General features: G+C 39.2%; 2 protein-coding genes and 1 long non-coding RNA gene across 3 annotated transcripts; 2 read left to right on the top strand and 1 right to left on the bottom strand.

Annotated features, from left to right (window-relative positions):
- The first annotated feature begins 13 nt into the window (after window positions 1-13).
- Window positions 14-619, top strand: LOC148719470 (uncharacterized). The gene is made up of 2 exons (XR_015994257.1): window positions 14-174; window positions 358-619. It is a non-coding gene; the product is annotated as an uncharacterized LOC148719470 (long non-coding RNA).
- On the bottom strand, window positions 518-7,631 carry LOC111338285 (uncharacterized). The gene is made up of 8 exons (XM_088741790.1): window positions 7,288-7,631; window positions 5,010-5,092; window positions 4,742-4,931; window positions 4,383-4,438; window positions 4,133-4,240; window positions 3,304-3,641; window positions 2,924-3,121; window positions 518-1,989 (listed from the first exon to the last, which is right to left on the bottom strand). The coding sequence occupies exons 1-8, from the start codon at window positions 7,452-7,454 to the stop codon at window positions 1,357-1,359; spliced, it is 1,773 nt and encodes a 590-aa protein (XP_088597916.1). The 5' UTR covers window positions 7,455-7,631; the 3' UTR covers window positions 518-1,356.
- A 6,643-nt stretch (window positions 7,632-14,274) lies between these two features.
- LOC111338291 (metabotropic glutamate receptor 4) lies at window positions 14,275-19,705 on the top strand. Its single transcript, XM_088741870.1, has 2 exons — window positions 14,275-15,254; window positions 15,510-19,705. The coding sequence occupies exon 2, from the start codon at window positions 16,276-16,278 to the stop codon at window positions 19,522-19,524; it is 3,249 nt and encodes a 1,082-aa protein (XP_088597996.1). The 5' UTR covers window positions 14,275-15,254; window positions 15,510-16,275; the 3' UTR covers window positions 19,525-19,705.
- The last annotated feature ends 1,715 nt before the right edge of the window (window positions 19,706-21,420 follow it).

The following is a 21,420-nucleotide window of genomic DNA, read 5'->3' as shown; positions in this document are numbered from 1 at the left end:
CATGCAGAGGTATGGCTATCATCTGTCATTAATTTTTGGAATCGTCTCCTTTGTACGTCATTCACCCTATAAGTTTGTTTACTGAGTTTTTTTGAAAGTTTTACAACTTTCAAATACACTTTTTTTTTCTGTTTATTAGTCGGAGACAGCTTTCCCGCAAAATCTAACCGTGATGTAAGTACATCATAATGTTTTTGAACAGATTTGACAATTCAGGATCAGGACGCTAAAACTGACATCGCATACAATTCCTTTTAACCGCATTTGATTTGGTATTTTTTTTTTTATACAAAACTTTATGACTGTTCTTCGTTTTCTCCTCTTGAAATGATATAATTACTTCCCTTATGTTGACAGGAGAACCATGGAAAAGGGAACGACTCGACTACTCTGATTATGCACGAGAGAAGAAAGAGCGTTTTCAGTGATACCAGCCAATATAGAGAAGAATGCTAACAACCTCAAAGAACTCTTTGTCATCAGTCTTTTATTAAATTAGAATGTACACAAATCGCAATAGCACCATGTGAATTAATTTTATTTTCTGCTGATCAAAACGTTCATAATAATTACTTACATCCGTCGTTGCTGAAATTAAATGCGCCAGAGTTATGTTATAGTTCGTGTGACCATCAGAAGTCTTTAATCACTAGCAATATTTAACGTTTCTTCAGAGGTTTGAAATATGATTCCAAAAGGAAGAAACAGAGTAATTTTTTTCTTTTTTCTTTTTTTCTTAAACGAGTGTTAGTGGCTTCACCTGACTTGACCGCTAATTTGGGTTCGAGCGTACATAATTTTTTTCAGGGTGACCAGAAAAAAAGACCTGAAAATTGCCACAGTATATTGAAAAAATTATAAATTATACATTCAGTTATGTACATCAATCAGTTGACTGAATGCTGTATAATCTATGCACATGTTTTATAGACATTGCACCGCGAAATCGATTTCTGGGGAGAAGAAATCGATTTATCTATCTTTTCATTCGAGGTCTGCTGCAACTGGCGACAGAGGTAGTCGAAACATGAAGTTAAAACGCTCTCAAGAAAATATAATTAACGGATACCCTTCTTGCTCTTTTACCTATAACCGCTTTGAAATGTATACGGTTTAGTATTTTTTTGACTCTTTGTCAAGCCGACACTGATAAATTTTTCCAATATGACTGGTGGTAGTATTTGAGCTTCAAGTAGGAATTCCTCTGATTCAATGGCGAGCTTTAGTAAAGAAAAGAAAAGCAAAACAAAGGAAAACTGAGTAGAGTAAAGGTCTGTCCCAACATTCTGTCTCCTATTGCAGTTTAACCTCTCGTCGGCTGAAATTTGAAATAAAAGAGTTTTGTCGTTCCGTTTATTATAATTTCGAAGAATATATTTCCTGGATAAAACTCTCCCCAGTTTCTAACGGTGTTTCACTGTTAGCGGCCGATATCTCACTAGGGTCACTAGAGAGTGATTCAACGGATGAAAGAGTAGCAGTTTTATTACAGCTTCTCCGTGAATCTAAATCTTGCAGCAGAAATACAGGGACAGAATTGCACCTAGGTCGCAATTCTGCATCTGCATCTGATGGCGGAGTAACTTTAATTTGGATATCTAAATCTGAGACAGTTATTATTTGTTTGTTGACAGGGAAAGTTAAACTGGACGCTCTTTGCCGGGTTTGCTGAGGATCCAGTCCTGGGATATATCCTGGTAACGCGAAAGACTGTCGAAAGAATAATTCCGAATCCCTGCGGTCAACGGAGAGCACGGTGAGTGTTGAGGAACATCTTGAGCGGTCTGTATCAGCGCGGAGTTTTAGTGGGGGTGGTTTACAAAACTCAAAAAGCTTTGTGATTCTTCGGAAGCAGCCTTTCCAGATGTTGCGACAATCTTTATTCATCAGGAGAAGGAAGAAAAATGCGAGGCAAGCGAAGGCAGGGGCTACCACGTTTATCAGAGATAGCACCGTGTTACAGGAGGGAGGTTTGCAGTCCTTAGAGACCTAAAAAGAAGGAGATAAAGCCCGTATCGGACTAAGTAATATGAACAACTTGAACGATCAGTTTATCGAAGACCACTGTTGCAAGAGTTATTTCATTTTCGTAAAATGAAGATTAATCAGTGGTTAAACGACTACCCCCTCCCCACTCCCCCCGGAAAAACGACCACTCCTCTCCACCCCCTCGTGAAAACGACTTCCCCATTCCCACCCCCTCCCCCTGCGCTAAATGAGATGTTAGTCCATCGTAAGTTACCCTAACAGTATTTATAACATAACCAAAGTAAAGCTCGCGCTCTGATTGGTCAATTTAGCGTCCCCCATTTGCCCATGGGTGTACGCTGCTGACGTGAGCAAATGCAAAGACTATTTTTCCGCGCGCGCTTGTTTTTTCTGGTCACGTAAGATTTGTTAAATAAAAGGGAACTCTTTGGCTACAATGTATCAATGTTATGTTATAAAACAAATGGTAAACACCACACCGTACACTACTGAGTTATGGATGCACTTGGGAGGTTTGCTAAGCACTCAAGAAGCTAGAGTCGCTCTCGGCTATCGCCTCGAGCGACTCTTACGCTTCTTTCGTGCTTAGCAACCTCCCGCGTGCATCCATAACTCAATAGTGCACGCTGTGGTGTTTACCATTTGTTAATTCTTAAAAGGCCGGGTGCCTGGAGTGATCGCTCGTCACTACCCGTGTCCTCCTGAGTCGAGGAAGGCACGACAGTTTAAGGGAGTTAGTTGCCAAATACATAATACACTGACTCCCGTCGGAGCTAAAACTAAACTCTGATTGGAACTTTCGGAATGAAACGCAGTAAAGGATTTAGCCACTGATTCTCTTAACACTAACCTCATTCAACTTGGTAAAAAAAATATAATTCACGTTGTGTATAAGAACGGCTCAACAGTTTTTAATCGTTGAGAGTAGCCTTACCAGTAAACAATCGAAGTAAACTTCAGCATCATGAATAAAACCCCTCACGCGATAGAGCGTCACCGTGTTCACTGACATTACCACGCCCACAACTACCGTGATTACTACTGCCATGCTCAGGAACTGGCGCTCAACTCTTCGCATGGAAATTCTTTCTTCTCTGGCACGGATAACACGCTTTCTAGAGTCCAAGCGAGCCTGCGTGAACAAAAGAGATATTAAAATCTGTGTGCTGCTACTTTTTACCCCAAAGGAGATATACCATTCTGAAAGCTTGATGTCAAAGGACACTCACAGTATTTTTTTAGATATACTTCCCAATTCTGGAATATCATACTACAAGAACATACTTTTCCAATTTACAACTTTACCGCACCTACCTTTCTGAGATGCCACACAATACTCCAAAGTAAGCACAGGGACACACCCAGCGAGACTTGCATGGGTAACGTGACAGCAAAGTATGCCATTCGTACGCTTCCGGCACCAGCAGCCATTAGATCAATAAAGAGGAATTTGTATCCAGGTGGAGAAATATAGAGGCAGCAGGTCACAATAACTGCGGGCACCAGCCAGCACAATAGAGACTGTATGAGGTGAATTTTGATTGGATGTTTGAAGACGGCTCTATTGTCGCGGACGATCACAGCGTAAGTGTTTGTTATGAAACACATGGCCCAGAGTGAATGAGCCAGACCAAAATAGTGAGTCATCGCACCTGTTTAACATAGAAAAGTCTGTTATGACTAAAGGATCAGAGTAGGATGCCTATGGTATACAGCTATCAAGTTCAGGGCATTCAGGAGACCCAATCTAAACCTGCTTCTCGTTAACCATCTCGTCCCTCCCACCCCTCCCAAAGATTTGCTTGAAGAACGAGGACGGAAAGTGGGGGATAGACGGATGTGCTGAATAGTGAGAAAAGTGGTCGTGTTTCTTTAATTGCGAATTAACGGTCAGTCTGTTCGCCACTTCACTGGGTAGTGACAAACCAAGATTTGTTTAAGACTGAGAAAGACTATTCCCAGGCCTATATGTGAATGAATTTCCACCTTTATCCCACATTTCCTCAGGGGGACTATCAACATTATTGTGAAGGAAAAAGCATGCTAGAGTTGAGGTTCTGCTGCATTTCAATTTCTATCCTCTCATTTCTGTTGTGGAAATACCTCTATACCTCTATTGATGACATCTATTTGTTCAAGTTACCTTGAATTACAGTGGCTAAAGAAGAGTGACCAGTGGGCTCCCAAAAAAGCTGACCGCGGCAGAAAGTCTTTTCAGGCCTCATGTGTATGGGAAGCATTTTGCAGTTTCCTACAAATTAAGGAAAAAGAAACAGTAAGGAAAACTCAGAGTTTCACTTATTCCAGAAAAACGCTCGTTTGAATAATGTCAAAACGAATAAAATTTGAAAAGCTACTGCATCATTTTATACCAGAAATAAAGCATCACTTACCGAGTATAACACAACAGACCATGATATGAAATCGCAGAACATGAGGAAACTTTCGGCTGTTAACAGAGAAAAGAATTAAGAATCAAATCAAATCAGAACGCCCAGAGACCTGACACTTGTTCTCATTGGAGTATACCAAAAGCAACCACAACGACCAATCAACGTTAATTATCTGAAGAAGCCAATGAGAAAACAAAGTAAACACACGTGTACCAGAAGCGTTCAAGCGCGGGAAAATGCGAATAATCGAGTTACGATTGCTTTTGGTTTTGGCGCAAGTTTTCTGGACCAATCACAAAACAGTGTTGAAATCCCATTTTTTTCGACAATCAAAAGAAATTCCTCTAACAAATACTTACAGATTTTTGATACTGGCCCAAGTGATGAACGTTATAATTGTCGCAATAAGTGCCAGCCACAAGCCAACCACTATCACAACAAAGTACGCCTTCTGCGTCAAAGGAGACTGTGTAGTCCAGGCGCACGGCGGTCGACAGAGACCGGTTTCGTTATCGGGGAGTAGGGGCGAGTTGCATTGGAGCGGAAGATCTGTTTAAGCGATAAAAGAAACCAGACCTGACTATTAAGAACTGGGTATTAAATGATTCAAAACCTACTCCAGTTTACCTTTATCTATTGTGAAATTTCTTGTCTTCTGAGTAAAATGATCAGAAGAGTTCAACGCATATCCAATTTTTTGAGAGGAAGTTCTGTGGAATGAATAAAAAAAGCATCCAAAATTAATTGATTAGTAATCAAACGAAAGAGCGATATTTAACAAAAATAACAAAGGAACATTCAAAGAAGGAGAACAAAAGAAAGTGGGAGAGATCAATAGGCGTATAGTAATTTATATTTTCGTTTTAGAAAGTTTGAGTGTATATGTAATTTAATTTCTTAGCTACTCCCTTATCGCAAAGTATAACGAGCAAAACCTACAGGTTCCTCTAAAAATAACTCTGAAGATTTGACTGTAAGTCGTTGGTATGATACCAACGGTGGGCAGTTTCCCTCTTGAAAGGGACCGCATGACAAGGATAACGTGAATAGATTTGATGTAAGACCTCTGCGACAGCTTTTTTAACATAAACGCTTTTTTTTTTGTCCTTCCGGGAAGCCCTGCCAACATATTTTCGCCTAGTCATAGATGCTGCCCTTTATAAACATCCTACCCAATATAAATATATAGTTTCCAATGTAAACAAATGTCAAAAAAAGGGAAAACTCTTTAATTTGCCGGGCAGTTCTGTTTGCCTTACCGCCACACCACGGGCTATGAACACGAAAATCAAAATCCCACGCGAAAGATAATAAAAATTAATCCTCGAATTATTGTTTACTTTTAGTATTAGTCGATTACGTCGCATTTCAAAATTAAGTCGCATTCCAAAGTTTGGCTGCAATGTTAAAAAAAATTTATGTGCACCGTGTTGTTTTTGGCAAAGGAAATTAATGGCACCGTGTATTTGCAAGGCAGTTTTTGTGGAGGCTTGCAACAATTTTAAATCCGCTGGAGTCGAAACATGAGTGTTATATGGAGCTGAAGTCGATTTAGTAAAGAAAGACATTAAAGCGGACGTTCCTTGGCTTGACGATAATGTCGCACCCTAATTATGTCATGCATCGACGAGAAAGATGGCCCTTCCATTTTCATGCTTAAAAAACACCGGAAAAAGTTATTTCACAGTTGTACAATTATGTAGCACGTTATAAAACAGTAATGAGATATGAAAATGTTTGACCTTTGTGACTTTCTGGATGCGTCTGGAACAGAATCAAGATCATGTTGTTTTCTGCGTCAAATTCACATTGTAACACCACATACTGAGAATAACATCTCTTGTGTAGGATCATGAACAAACTACAAATGTCGCAACGGCTAAAAAAGATTAATAGGGTTTAAAAACTCTAAATACTTTAATAGTTAAACCTTTACTATTTCTTTCGTTTATTTCATTTCTGTATACATACATACATACATACGTCTAAGGTTTATTTGGGGGTATTTTTATTTTGTTTGCTATACCTAACCGATACCACATATAAGTGATAAGATCTTGCTGCGTTTTCTCCAAGTCCTCGCAAGATAGTCGAGATCTTCCCAGTTTATTTATTTACGCCTCCTACAGTTGTCCGGTTTAGGAATGAGTCAAACGAAGAAAACCCCTTCAGAATTTCCCTTTGTCTGATAAAAATCTTCCTACCAGAAACTGTGAAAAATCATTTTGTTTATAGGTATTTAACCTATGAAAAGGAAGGTTTTTTAACAGGAATTTTTTTCCCTAAGATAATTAAATAATTACGTCAGTCATCATCTAACCGATTGTGAACATTTTCGACATTTCTCACTCAACGCTACCGAGCTTCATCTTGCTCAAGGTGTTTTGATATTCAAGAACGAAGGTTAGAGGTTTAATCAAATCTGAGAGAAAGTATAGGGCACCGAGATTGTTTCGCTTAAGCGTTCACAATTGCACCTTAAGTCTTTCGCAAATATGAGTTGTCAAGGGAATCATAAATGTTCATACCCAAATGAAAACATCTACGTTTAATTCTGTATCATACTTTGCCAAGGAGGTGTTATAAGCGCGCTATAAACAAATCAAAACAAAACCCTTTCCTGCAAATAGCAGTTCTTTCCAGACAAGGAACACCTGTTAGAGAAAATCAAACACCTTTAACTGAGAGTTAAAATTAAGCTATCGGCCAGGATCAAAACACCTAGTTGAAGCCACCTATTGGAGATGGAAGTTTGTAATTTTATGTAGTCTACTTGATGAAAAGATATGTAAAAGGGGAATCGTTAGAAGAAGAATTAGGAAAGTTGAATTCATGCGGGTTTTTTTCCGTCCCCGTTCCTTCGATTATTTAGGTGAAAACTGAAAAATAGTGTTTACTTACTTACCCATTGTGTTTCGTGTGTGGAGGATGATCCGGCTGGAAAATGTAAAATAATGTCGGTAATGTCACGGTTGTTACAAGCACAAAGTGTATAACGTAGTACAACACGGTACTTTGAGACGCTTTGAACGATTTACAGCACATTCGCTCGTCCGGTGACTTAGATTCCATGGTTACTGGCGCAGGTATTAACAGCAGCTCCTTTAAATTCGCGTTTTACTGCTGAGGGAAAAGCGAGGATAACCTCATAGCAAAGGTCAAGTTTAAATACACGTAATATACATCAGTGAAAGTCATCTTCATTGTGGTCAGGAGGCATCGTAATTCAATGACATGTTGACACAAGGCAGAAGTTTGCTTTTATTTAAAGGAACATCAGTTCTGACAAGTGACAGAACTATTGCATCATTAAAGGAGATTATTTAATGGTGATAACCGAGTAAAATGCAATGGAGTTGATTTTCGATTGTATACGATAATTAGTTTAGCTCGAAAATACAAAAAGGAAACGACGAAAAATTCATTAACATGAAAGAGATACTTGTAGTTCATACCTAACGTCCGGCTAAAGGCTATTATTAAAGTTAATTAAAGTTAATTGCTGGCACGGTAACTCACGCAGTTCCCTATACATATCACTTATCTCGATATTCCCAGCTAGTTCTTCCGTCCAAATGTACATCTCATAAGCTTGCTCTTAATGTATTCGTGATTTTATTAGAAAAGTGAAAATCGTCCTAGCAGGCAAGCAACGTTTTGGCGAGCAATTTTTTACGGCATGTCACAGAACGCCCGTTTAGTCGATAAGTATCTGATCTTAGAAACAGTGACGTAAACATGACGCGACACCCGGATGTCGGGATAAGTCCCTCGATCACGTACCCCTCGAAAATACGCATTGAGATATGAAGTCTTGCAGACTGACTGTTCCAGCCTATTAAATATCTTGATTTTCGGCAAGGGTCAGAGTAGATTTGACTCGAAATTTCTTCGTGAAAATTGACGATTAGAAGGTTTAAAATGGTTTTGGAATGACTCAGTTTCCTGTTTAAGCGATTTGGTTAGTTCCGTCGATAGCATTTGGATTGGTGCCGCCGCATACACAAAACATTGTTAGCATTTTTGCAAAACAAAAGAACATCTCTTCTCTAAGTAAACAGTAAACGATACAAAAGGATAAAAAATGTCTAAAACAAACAAATAAGCGAACGTGCTTTTGTACTGCTAATAAGAACGGATTTCTATAATTTTCTAATTTCCGAAAACCGGCTTTGGTGGTCGAATCGATTTCACGAAAACAGTCTAAAAAAATCATCTCAGTCATGAAACAGCATATTTTTTTTTTGTCCTTTTGATGTTTACATATCTTTGGCTTCTGATAAAAATTGAGGATTGTGTTTGTTCATCTAAGACAACTCTAAGGATCATATAAAAACAATAGCGAGTGATACCGAAGACCACCTTTGTGCTGCATGTTGAAATATCGTATTTTTCATTTTACTCAAATCCATTCAGGGTCGTGATCGATGTTCGATAGAGCTACCCTCAAACACACACACACATAAGCAGTAACAACTACAACAACAGCGAATGAAATAGTCACTGTTCTCGATCACAATGAATAAAATGATCATCAACGAGAAGAAAACGAAATCAATGCTTATTAGCCGGGCAAGAGACTGAAAAAACGCATGGAAAAGCAACATCTAGCACAAAACAGCAGTGTAGATCAACTGTCTATAATTCTCAACAATTCACCAATTGAGAATGTCCATTCACATAAAATCCTGGGAATCGAGGTTGATGAAGATCTTGACTTCACAAATCATTGTGAAATCCTTGCTAAAAAGATCTCAAAACGAATTGGCCTGCTCATAGCCCATATTTGAAGAGAAACCAAAGAGAAATTTACTATAAAGCAGTGATCAAGCCTTTTATTCTCTATGGTGCCAATATATGGACGTCAACATAAAAAGGAAATATAAACAGCATCTTTAAGTTACAGAAAAGAGCACTGAGAATCATCTTGGACGCCGAACCCCGCTCTCGTTCTGTTTCACTGTTCAATAAACTGGATACCATTTTACCACCATGAATCTTATGCAATTAGATGTTCTTTACTCCTTAACTGAGAATCTTAGGAAAGACGCCAGTCTATCTGAAGCAAATGCTAAAATTGAACTCTGACACCCACAATAGAAGTACCCGCTTTAGTAACTTAAATTTTAATTGTCCCCGTTAGAAAAATGAAACAGAACGTGGGCGAACATTTACTGTACGATCAATCGAAGAATGGAATAACCTGGATAAAGACCTTAAAGAACTAAAGAATGCCAAAGCTTTGACAAAGAAAGTTACAAACAATTTACTTAGTAAACAAAATAGTGATATGAACTTTTTATAATATGGATCATGATATTTTAGCATGGTTTTTTTTATTATAAATTTTTAGTATATATACTTATGTATTTTTCTTTTTAATAGGTTTTTAAACTATATACATCAAATTATCATTACTTTCATTTATGTTAATTTTATGTATTGATTAGATTACTTTATAGAGGGCCACAGGGTCACAAGTTGTACTTAAACTGTTACGTGCTACCCTCTTAAAATAAAGTCATTATCATATCTTGTCTTATCTAATCATTCTATGAGAGCACGTGAACAACAAAGAAACAAAGAAAGGAGAGTTAATGAAAAAAAAAAAAAAACCTACGCATATCTAGACATGGCAGAGTAACGAAATTTCTTAAAATTGCTTCATTTTATCATTTTACGCTGTCAGTGGCAAAATAGTCTTCGTTATAGACTTCAAATCACTGGGACTGTAGCTTCGCCCATGGGTAATTTTCATGTAGGGCTTTAAGCAACGCGAGCCGGCGGGAGTTTCGCGAGAGGCCTATCAATCATTATTAGTGCCAGACCTCTCCCTGACTAGTCTCGAAATGAAGGCTTAGCTCGCAAGCTAGTGCAATGGCTATGAAATATGGCTGATTTCTTTTCTACACGTTTTTGTTAGGTTTTATAATTCGACCGTTCATCGAATAGCTTTCCAATCACATCGAACTAGCCGACTCACCTATAGGAAGGTTCCATGAATTCATCAAGTCGCAAGGAACGAAAAGGGAGGATAGCTTTAAAAAAAAAACTACCACCGTAGCGTCGTTAGGGTCAGGGTTAGGCTTTCCTAACAAGGCACCACTTCTTACGCTGGGACATCTGCAATGTCAAGCGAATCAAGGTTGCAGTTGTAACGCCAGTCAGTTATTTGAGACGTTAAAAATATATACAACAAATCGCTATTCTCGTACTCACTACTAATTCTGAACTAATACTGTTTTTTTTTTTTTTTTTTCACATAAACTATCCTCAAAGCTTGTCAAGATTCTGTCTGATTTTTAATCTGCATACTGATATAGAAGTTTGTCCGCCTGACGTTCCCAACACACAAGTAAATCCCGTCTCTCAGTGATCTAAATGATGATTTTGTTTCTTGCCATTAAACTGAAAAAGAGCTACTTTAAAAAAAACTGGTCTAGGGTCAGATTCAAGTTTCTTATAACTGTCTAGAGTGACGGAGAATCGACTTATATTTATTTCTTTTCTAAGAGGAAAAAACGGAAAACAGAAACAGGGTCCACAGCTTGTACTCGAGAAATAGAACACTCACTTCCCTCATTCAATTACATAATCAAACTTTCTAAAAAAAAAGAAAAACAAAAAACCAACAAACGAATCGAATGTAGTTCTAAATCATCATGTGTAAATTCTTTATCATAAATGTTTTTTGCTCGTCTCCCAACGATTAGACCAGATAAACGAGGAAACAGCTCGGAGAAGTTTAGAAGTAAATCTTATGGTAATTCCAAAGAAAGACCAGGAGAGAAAACCGCTGTACCACATTACCCACGTAATCGTTCTGGATCGAGCACGTAAACAAAACTCCGTGCTATTCTTTTTTATTTGTATTTACAATGACAAAATGTTGTTTAGTCTCTTGTAAAAATTGTCTGTATAAAATCGTCTGAAATTAAACCTTAATTTTCGAGGCTGTCGGTTTGAATTGCATTTTCTTAATTTATCCCTTTGCTTCAGAGCTAACAAATTAATCACATTCATAAAGCAACAAAATATAACCGTTAAACAACAACTGAAGCATCGCATCTCATCAAACCATCATCTACCTACACATCATTTTCAAGGCACTATGCCTTTATAATTTGTACTTCCCATCTCCGGTCGCTGTAAACAATAGGGTCAATAGAGACCTTAAGAAACCCCGACGGCGACGGCGACGGCAACGAGGACGTGGAAAACAAGAGATCTAATTGGCAGAACAATAGCTCTGCACGTGCGTTTTGAAACTTTGTACATTTCTTAGCCGTACTATGCAAAACAACAACGTGAAATCGCCAAAATTTGCGTCGTCTGCGAACCGAAACCGCAAATTATTTTAATTTCCATTTGGAACTCAACGGCTACTTTATACGTCATGCTGAAGTTGAGCTGTGGCGCTGTGTGAGACAGTAAGCTACTGGGCAAGAGTACCATATAACCCCATACATAAATTAAGCATTCAGACTAGTAGACTTTGTTTTTAAAGTTTTGTCGTGAAAGACAAAGAAGTGGAATGCATAATTAATGTATGGGGTTATATGGTACTCTTTCCAGCTCCTGCAACCATTTTTGAAATTCTAACTAAGAGTAGAAATTCATTTTTTAATCGAAGTCTTCCTTGGCGTCGCCGTCGTGGTTTCTTAAGGTCCCTAATAACCGGCTGGAACAGATCGCCAAAGAAGTTAATAATTTCATTTGATCGATCTCCATGCACGAAGGAAACGTTATTTCATTATCACTATTTATCCGTGAAAAAACGTGGGCATTTTCCTTTGAAGAATATTTAAATGAACAGTTTCCGATCCAACTGTGAATTTCTCTTGACATTACGTAGTCACGATAAGGTACGGCTGAGAGTATGGTAAGTTTTAATTTAAAATGGACCGATTGAGACTGGGTTTATGCTCGTTTGCAAAGAAATGCATATATCACGAGTACCTGATACCGTTAATTTCGTCAGGAGGTATTCTCTCTGATCCTAGATAGATTCAACTGATGCTCATTCAAGCATATTTTTAGTTATAATTAAGTACCTACAGGTTTGTGTTAGGTTTCTGCTTGCTCGTGTAAAATTTTGGCCACATATTCAACCATCGAATATGACATGTGATTATGTCATATTTTCCTTCATAAATTATTGCGCAGTTTTCAGTTTCAGTGTTTCATCGCCAGTGACGGTAAATAATCATATTTTGGCTCATCCTCGGTGCAAAAACCTGTGAAGCTCACGAGTGACGTAAAACAAAGACAACAAAACATTGTAAACAATAGCGTACAGCAAAACAATACCTCATGAAACAAAGAAAACCTCGTCAGGTTTTTAGGATGACCCCATATTTCTATCGGGACTCTATGACCAGTGGACGTCTAAAAGTAGTTTTTAAACAGATTTCAAATAGTACAACTTATCCTCAAATTTAAGGTTTGTTGTTTTTTGTTGTTGTTGTCAGACCAGTGTAAACATAATAAAATTGATCTCAAAGGAGACTGAGTGAAGTCATGAATCTGCAAAGAAGAGTGGTCACTGGGCGAGTTATTTACTGCAAAACCACCACAAAAAGGGAAGTGGTGATAAAGAGGGCAAATTCGTTTCCGTTTTCCTTGCAGACATCGATCACACGACTTTCTTTACATTTACTCAAAACGCTTTTTTTCTTTTTGCAAAATGTTAACTCATACATGAAAATCTTCCTTCTGGCGTGCACCATGCTTTGGCTATCCCCAGCCTTTCACTGTTCTCTGGAAGAACCGGTCGACAATATGATAATTTATGAGGTAGACATGAAGGATTTAGGTACGCCCATGATAGCAAGTGATAGATTAGCCTTCCTCCTTCCCCCTCCCTCCCTCCCCCCTCCCTCCCCGCCTCCCCGCCTCCCCTCCTCCCCGCCTCCCCGCCTCCCCGCCTCCCCGCCTCTCTGCCCCCCTGCCCCCTGCCCTCCTCCCCCCTTTCTCCCTCCCTCCCTCCCTGCCTCCATCCCTTAACCCTCTCCTTTGGAATCAATTTGTAGACCCGTGCTGTACGCGGAAGTTAGCTAAAGAGAGGAACATCAGCCAATATGAGATACACATGGTATGTTTATCAAAAATACAGTACGTTCCTGCGCTAGCTTAGTAAAGAAACTGTGAGGTTCGAGGAAAGGAGTCGTTGTCCCAGAGATGGTAAAAGAAATCTTAGCTCTCACCGTTTAACAGAGGTTACTCAGGCTCTGCATTTGTGCAAAACATATAATTGTTATCCTAGTCATTTGCTGTTTTTTTATCAGTTTTCTTACTTTACATCTCTCCCCATTCAGGGTGGTGAGATATTTTATAGGCTGCATCTCCATTAATGCAACTTTCTTTTGTTCGGTTTCAGACCTAACTGGAAAAGGACACTCCTTTGAAAAGCCGGGAAAACGATTGTATCCAGACCACACGCGACTTTGCCCGGCCAAGCAACGTTATGTGAATTCCAAAGAGGCGTTCAAGGGACGTTTCTCGAAACATGCTATTGTCCTGCCAATGGCTTTCGAAATGGTTTGCTGTGAGAAAGGCAACGAAACAACCCAGTCTCCGTACCGCGGTTCGCACTGTCCGGGCATCATGGATTGCCAGGAGACTAAGGCGAGCAAATACTTTGTTGTACGTGATCTTGCGAGCAGAAAAAATGGCGGCTGTATGATTCAACAGATAGTCAAACTAAACAGCGTCCCCGTTGAATGTAGCTGTTACTGGCCCTTATTGTTTGGTAGTAGTCCTCGTTTATTTTTTAACAGACGTCCTGTCTAAACCATAGTCGAAGTTTATTGTTTTCTTTTTTATGTTGTTCTTTACACTTTATTAGAATCCTATTGAAACTCAAACGCTCAACAATATGCCGTTGGACCTTGTCAAAAGACCCCAAAATCAATATCTAAATAAAGTACTATATCTTATTTTGAATTACTCTTTGAAACGTCTGGTTCTCATTAGTGTTTGTAACCTGCGAGGCCAGGGAACAAAGCTGCAATAGCGATGAATCACAACAAAGGTTTCTAAGCTAACTATTAAACAATAAGATCTTTATTCATCGTCCACAATAATTCTCTGACGACTGACTTCGAGGAGCACTTGAGTGCTAGACTCTTTTTCAGTGTTGTCATCCGCCATTTTTTAATCGTTATGCGGATTACCGCTGTACTTTCGGTCCCAGACTCACGTTCGCCGTTCGTCGTTCACCGTTCTCTTTTCTCTGTTACCCTTTTCTCTTTTCCTGTTCCCTGATTTTAGTAACATCTTTCAATATTACGCTTATAATTCTTATTAGTCTGCTATGATTCATTACCGATAATTTCCTCAGAATAAATTCGCCAATTTTTTATTCCTTATCCAGCGTCTCAGTCGTGAACCACAGGAAAAATGAAAAATATGTGAAAAGAAAGTCCATCTTTAATAGCTCTCGGTAAAATGAAAAATATGTGAAAAGAAAGTCCATCTTTAATAGCTCTCGGTAAAATGAAAAATATGTGAAAAGAAAGTCCATCTTTAATAGCTCTCGGTAAAATGAAAAATATGTGAAAAGATAGTCCATCTTTAATAGCTCTCGGTAAGATTATTTTTACGCTTGCTTGGCCAAGTCACAAGCACGTGCGGTTTAAGGAAAGACTCAATCACTACTTATGGCAGGTAAGTTTCATTCAAAAGCAAAATAATGCTTAATCAAGTTAGTCAGTACCATCTCAACGACGCTGGAAAAAGCCTAGTTTAGATCTACTAACAAAGCCAATTGCGGAAGCAATCAACTACACATCGTAAATACGCATTATTTTTTCTTCTAGGTCATTCCAAGTATCTTTTTTCTCGGCCAAACAAGAATAAAGCTATCACCAGGTGGGTGCTTGTAAAGCTGTGCTTGACAATTACTCTTTCTTTTTCAAAAAGGATAACTGGCTTGACGTGCTCAATTGTGGGTAATGTAAGCCCTCCTTGATGGAGTAAACCGGCAAGACGTTTGTGTTTCTGTTATACCAAAGCCACCTGCTTTGGTGAACTATAGCCCCCTTCTTTCTTTAGCTTCAGACTACAAGTTGTCGAACGAAATTTGAAAACAACTCTAATCCAATTATCTTTTTTCATTTTTTAAAGGCGAAATATTTCCGTACCAATCTTTCTGCCAGGAATTGAATTATGCTAAAAAATATTAAGCCGTGGTAACCTACTATTCAGCCAAGAACAGGAAGAAACAACTGCCTGCTCAAAACCTTTGCGTGACTTATTCGTTGGAAGAAGACCAAGCTTTAGACCTTTAGAGTTCTCCTCGAATGTAAACAATGTTAATAACAATATTGTAATCCCAGAATTCTTAATGAGATATCGCTCTTATTTACCTGTCCGTCCGTTCTTATTATATTGTATGCATATCGAATTTGACAATTGGCCTTTTGCAGTAAATTTCCGGGAGTGATGCAGATGTTCTTGATTCGCCCGCCACCTTGGGGTGACTTCAAACAAGTCTTATGTACATTGTTTGATATTCTGAGTACTTAAAGAACTTGTTGAAATGTGGTTCTTTCCTGCTGTGCTGTCTCAGCAGGGTTGATTTAATTAAAACGCAGCTTTAGATTTTTTTTTTTAATTTAAACACGAACACAATTTGTTAGAGTTTTGTCAGCAATGCTGTAAAGATGATCCCAGATTAATACTGTACTCGGTAAGGTGTTCAGAAAACTGAATTGGATTACTGATATTAAACTAGCGGGAACGGTAATAGTCGGCTATAAGACTTTAGTGAAGCAATATCCTAGAAGGAGACAATTAGAGAAAAATAATCTTCTCGGATATGTTTAGAAAATGCTGGATTATTGCATTTGCGATTAATTGCAGTCAAGGCTTCTAGTAAGCTCATGGTGGAATGGACACTCTATATCTTCCAAAATATATTTCTTCAAACGACAATATGGCAACCATTAATGTGTCACCCAGCTTCGTCGTTCACACTTTTTATTCTTTGTTAATAACGGCTCTGGTGCTCACAAAACCTCTAAATGTCGCAAGTTTGCATCAAGCGAAGATTTTTAAACCTGGGGACATCATTATAGGCGGACTTTTCCCTGTTCATAGATCGACTTCGACGGACAGTTCGTGCACTTCCTTATTCAAGGAAGGGGTCGTTTTAACTGAAGCCATGGTTTACGCTGTGAAGTACGTCAATGAAAATAAACTGCTTCCCCAGCAAATAACTTTAGGATATGATATTCGTGATACTTGTGGCAAGGTAATCACAGCGCTGAAGGAATCTCTGGATTTTGTAAATGAAAGGAAGAAGGTTTCGAGTGAACGCGAATCCAATTCCACGACAAATTTGTCGACCTTGACATCGCTTCGAAATCCGATTGCAGTTTTGGGAGCAGGAAATAGTGTTATCTCATCAGCGGTGAATGATATTCTGAGCATTTTTCGAGTGCCTCAAGTTGGCTACGCTTCCACGTCACGATTATTGAGCAACAAGAATCGTTATCCAACGTTTTTAAGGACAGTTCCCTCCGATTCGCATCAGGGAAAAGCGATGGCGAGGATCGTGTCCAATTTGGGATGGAATTATGTGGCATTGTTTGCTTCAGATGACGTATACGGCCGACCATTAGCAGAGACATTCAAAACCGAAGCAAAAAAGCTTGGAATATGTTTGGCTCTTGATATTCTGATCCCGTCCCACCCTCCCACTGGCACGATAAGAAAATTGGTCAGCAAACTTCGCCGGAACAAAAATCTCAATATAATTTTACTCTTTGCTTCCGAAGATGAAGCTGTTGATTTCCTTCAAGAAGCCATGCTGCAAAATGTTGCTAAAAAGCTTTGGATAGCTAGCGACTCTTGGGCAGACTCGCCGAAAATTGCCGAGGACAACGCGGAGGTTGTCGATGGCATGTTACGAATAATTAACCAGCCGATAGTTGTACCGGACTTCATGAAATACTTTTACAACTTGAACCCGTTTAACAATCCTCAGAACTTCTGGTTTAGTCAGTTTTGGGAGGAAATATTTCAATGCAGTATTCTCAAACACAACATGACATTATTAAAGGAAAACCGTTTTAGTCTAAGGGCCCAATGCAAAGGGAAAGAAAAGCTGGCAGATAAATTCCTTCAAACAGATGCAGTTTTTTCCCGAGTTTCTTACGTCCTAGATGCGGTGCTCTCTATTGTCTTCTCAGTTCGAAAAATCTGTCAATCAACACTTGATACACAAACGAACTCAGAAGTGCCCCGCAAGAATGCTTGTATCAACAATATCACACCTTCATCAGTTTTGTCAAAGATATTTAACGTCACGTTCACTAGCGTGACAAACCGAACCGTATTATTCAACAAGAATGGCGATGGCATGGGACGATATGATATAATCAACTTTCAAAAACGCGCAGAAGGTGGACTTAACTCAACGTCTTTGAAAATTGGGGAATACGATGGAGAAACAGGTTTCTTAAAATTAGCCCGTAACTCAATCCATTTGCCAGGGGGTGTTACATCTCCTTCTTTTGGCCTCTGCAGCCTGGAGTGTCCTCCTGGTACTTTCAAGGTGGTTTCGAAGCTCATCTGTTGCTGGACTTGTAGGACTTGTCCCAGCGGCAGCATAAGCAACACTGCAGGTGCTTCCTCTTGTACCCAGTGCCTCTCCAACAAAACTCCTAACGAAAGCAAATCCAAATGTGTTTCTCTTCCAATAAGATTCCTTCGCTGGGACAGCTCATGGGCGTGGATTGTAAATGTTACCATACTTCTTTGCGAGTTAACTTGTCTTATCACCGTTGTTATTTTTCTCCACAACAAAGAGACACCTATTGTCAAGGCTGCTAACAGAGAGATCAGCTTTTTGCTCCTTTTTGGGTTAATGTCAGGATTCCTGATTCCTTTACTGTATATAGGTAGACCAACAGATACCATGTGCAAGATACAAGTCATTTCCTTCGGAACAAGCACCGTGTTTTCTTTGTCAATGGTCTTGGCAAGAATTAACCGAACGACTGTTGTTTTTAGATATAGCCAGGTAGCACGAAGGAGTCAATCGAAATTTGTAAGAAAATACTTACGTTTGTTTTTATATAACCGAACGCAAATCATGCTCGCACTTGTTTTTACTGTCATCGAGGTTTTGCTCTGTACTGCATGGCTGTTGTCAAGGCCACCGAGGGTCACTACTCGCCGGCTCACCATGAGAGAAAGATTATTGATGTGTGAGGCGACTACCAGTTTAGGACATATAATTTCGAATGCGTTCATCATTTTTCTAAGTTTACTTTGTACATTTGTAGCTTTCAAATCGAGGAAGCTACCTCAGAATTACAACGAAGCGAAGTTCATTAGTTTCGCCATGTTTGTGTTTAACTTCGTGTGGCTGACCTTTGTCAGTACTTTTTACGGAACTCCAGAGGGAGAGCATAATGTTATCATCAATAGTTTTGCGATTTTAGCATCAAATCTTGCCATCTTGACTCTGATATATGGTCCTAAGCTGTACATTATCCTTTTGCGGCCAGATCTGAATCAAATGTCGGTGTTTAGAGCCATCACGTCACAATACACTTTCAGACCAAGTCGAAGATCTTCCGCCATTACATCAGATATGATGGGTAATTCATGCATTTTGAAGGAAAATAAATATGTACAAACCACCGTGGAAATCAAAGAAGAAATATGCCATGAACAAATCTGCAATGAACCTGTTCGTGTTGCAATCGGCTTTAACAGTCATGATAAAGAAATTAGTAAAACCGTAGAAGTGGAAGAAGAAGGTACAGAGAGCAAGGAACGGAAGGATTTGGAACATCGTACATGGGGACACATCAGGGTGCTTAACATGAGGGCTAAGTCGGATACCGCCTTGAGCAGATCTTTTGACAACCCCCATGCACTGGCTTTTGGAAAAACCGAAGGAAAGCGAGCATGCGTGGAGCATACTACGGACGATGCGAACATGCTCATTCACCAGGAAATCGTCAACCAAAGAGAAAAATCGTCTCATCGTAAATACACAAGTTTGAATGAATTGCAATATCCTTTGAAGGCAGAGGCAGCAAAAGAAAGCATGCGTCATTTATATCGACAGGAGAAAGAACGGTGTGCATTCTCATCCAAAAAACAATTGGAAAGTGAAGTGTGAGCAAACTTCTCTGAAAAACGTAACTAAACGAGAAACGTTCGAATGCTCCGTGTTCAGAGAGCCTAAAATCTTATTCACTCGCTTCTGCCTTTCTCTCTAATTGCCTCTAAGTCTCGTTATGACACATGACTTACCACGAAAATTCTAATTGTTCGAGAGCATACAGTTAAAATACGATAGCGTGTGAAGTTGACATGATAATCCAATATTTGCAACATCTTTGGGTTATAATGTCGAGTTTAAAGTCTACCTAGTTTCCAAGCCCCTCTTCTGTTAGTGTCAACAAACTTTTTCAAACTCAGAGAGAAGTCGAACAACAACAAACATATGAAACATATGAGTGAACTGCGGTTATGAGACGTATATAAGAACGATCCTTCGCAGTAAAGCACTATTTGAGCAATAGTGGAAATCAGACCTGAAAAAAATTTCAGGCCTGTACGGGATTCGAACCACTGACCTCTGCGATACTAGAAAAAAATTTCAGGCCTGTACGGGATTCGAACCACTGGTAGAGCGCTGCACTAGTATCGCAGAGGTCAGTGGTTCGAATCCCGTACAGGCCTGAAATTTTTTTCAGGTCTGATTTCCACTATTGCTCAAATAGTGCTTTACTGCGAAGGATCGTTCTTATATACGTCAGAGAGAAGTGTTTGCTTTTGCAAATTGTTTAAAAGTGTATGATGAAACAATTATTAAATTCGGGTCTCGTATTATATCACGAGTTATCAAATCCCGTGTCTGTGTTATCTGCCTCAGCCTTCGGCTTCGGCAGACACTGACTCGGACCTCACCATTGATAATTCATGATACCATGCTCAACCTCGTCCAATAATTGCTTAGCATCTTACAAAAGTTTTTATAATCTATATAGTCATCCTGTTTTGAAAATATTCTTCCGTAGCCTAATATCCACTTCAAACCCGGTGAACTTGATAATGTATATGAGAACGATCCTTCGCAGTAAAGCACTATTTGAGCAATAGTGAAAATCAGACCTGAAAAAAATTTCAGGCCTGTACGGGATTCGAACCACTGACCTCTGCGATACTAGTGCAGCGCTCTACCAATTGAGCTAACAAGCCAACTGGGAGCAGGCCATCAAATTAATTCGATATAAACCCGTAGATGATAAATCAAACAACAACAAACATATGAAACATATGTGTGAACTGCGGTTATGAGACGTATATGAGAACGATCCTTCGCAGTAAAGCACTATTTGAGCAATAGTGAAAATCAGACCTGAAAAAAATTTCAGGTCTGTACGGGATTCGAACCACTGACCTCTGCGATACTAGTGCAGCGCTCTACCAATTGAGCTAACAAGCCAACTGGGAGCAGGCCATCAAATTAATTCGATATAAACCCGTAGATGATAAATCAAACAACAACAAACATATGAAACATATGTGTGAACTGCGGTTATGAGACGTATATGAGAACGATCCTTCGCAGTAAAGCACTATTTGAGCAATAGTGAAAATCAGACCTGAAAAAAATTTCAGGCCTGTACGGGATTCGAACCACTGACCTCTGCGATACTATTGCAGCGCTCTACCAACTAGTGCAGCGCTCTACTGGGCCTGCTCCCAGTTGGCTTGTTAGCTCAATTGGTAGAGCGCTGCACTAGTATCGCAGAGGTCAGTGGTTCGAATCCCGTACAGGCCTGAAATTTTTTTCAGGTCTGATTTTCACTATTGCTCAAATAGTGCTTTACTGCGAAGGATCGTTCTCATATACGTCTCATAACCGCAGTTCACACATATGTTTCATATGTTTGTTGTTGTTTGAACTTGATAATGTTTACATATTATTCAGATTAAGAGGTGTCAAATTTTCAAGATTGCCTAAAAAATACTGCTTTCAAACACATGTGTAACATTAAACGATATT

The sequence above is a fragment of the Stylophora pistillata genome, chromosome 12 (assembly GCF_964205215.1).
Source record: "Stylophora pistillata chromosome 12, jaStyPist1.2, whole genome shotgun sequence".
NCBI lineage: Eukaryota > Metazoa > Cnidaria > Anthozoa > Scleractinia > Pocilloporidae > Stylophora > Stylophora pistillata.
This window is presented reverse-complemented; position numbering and strand designations above follow the sequence as displayed.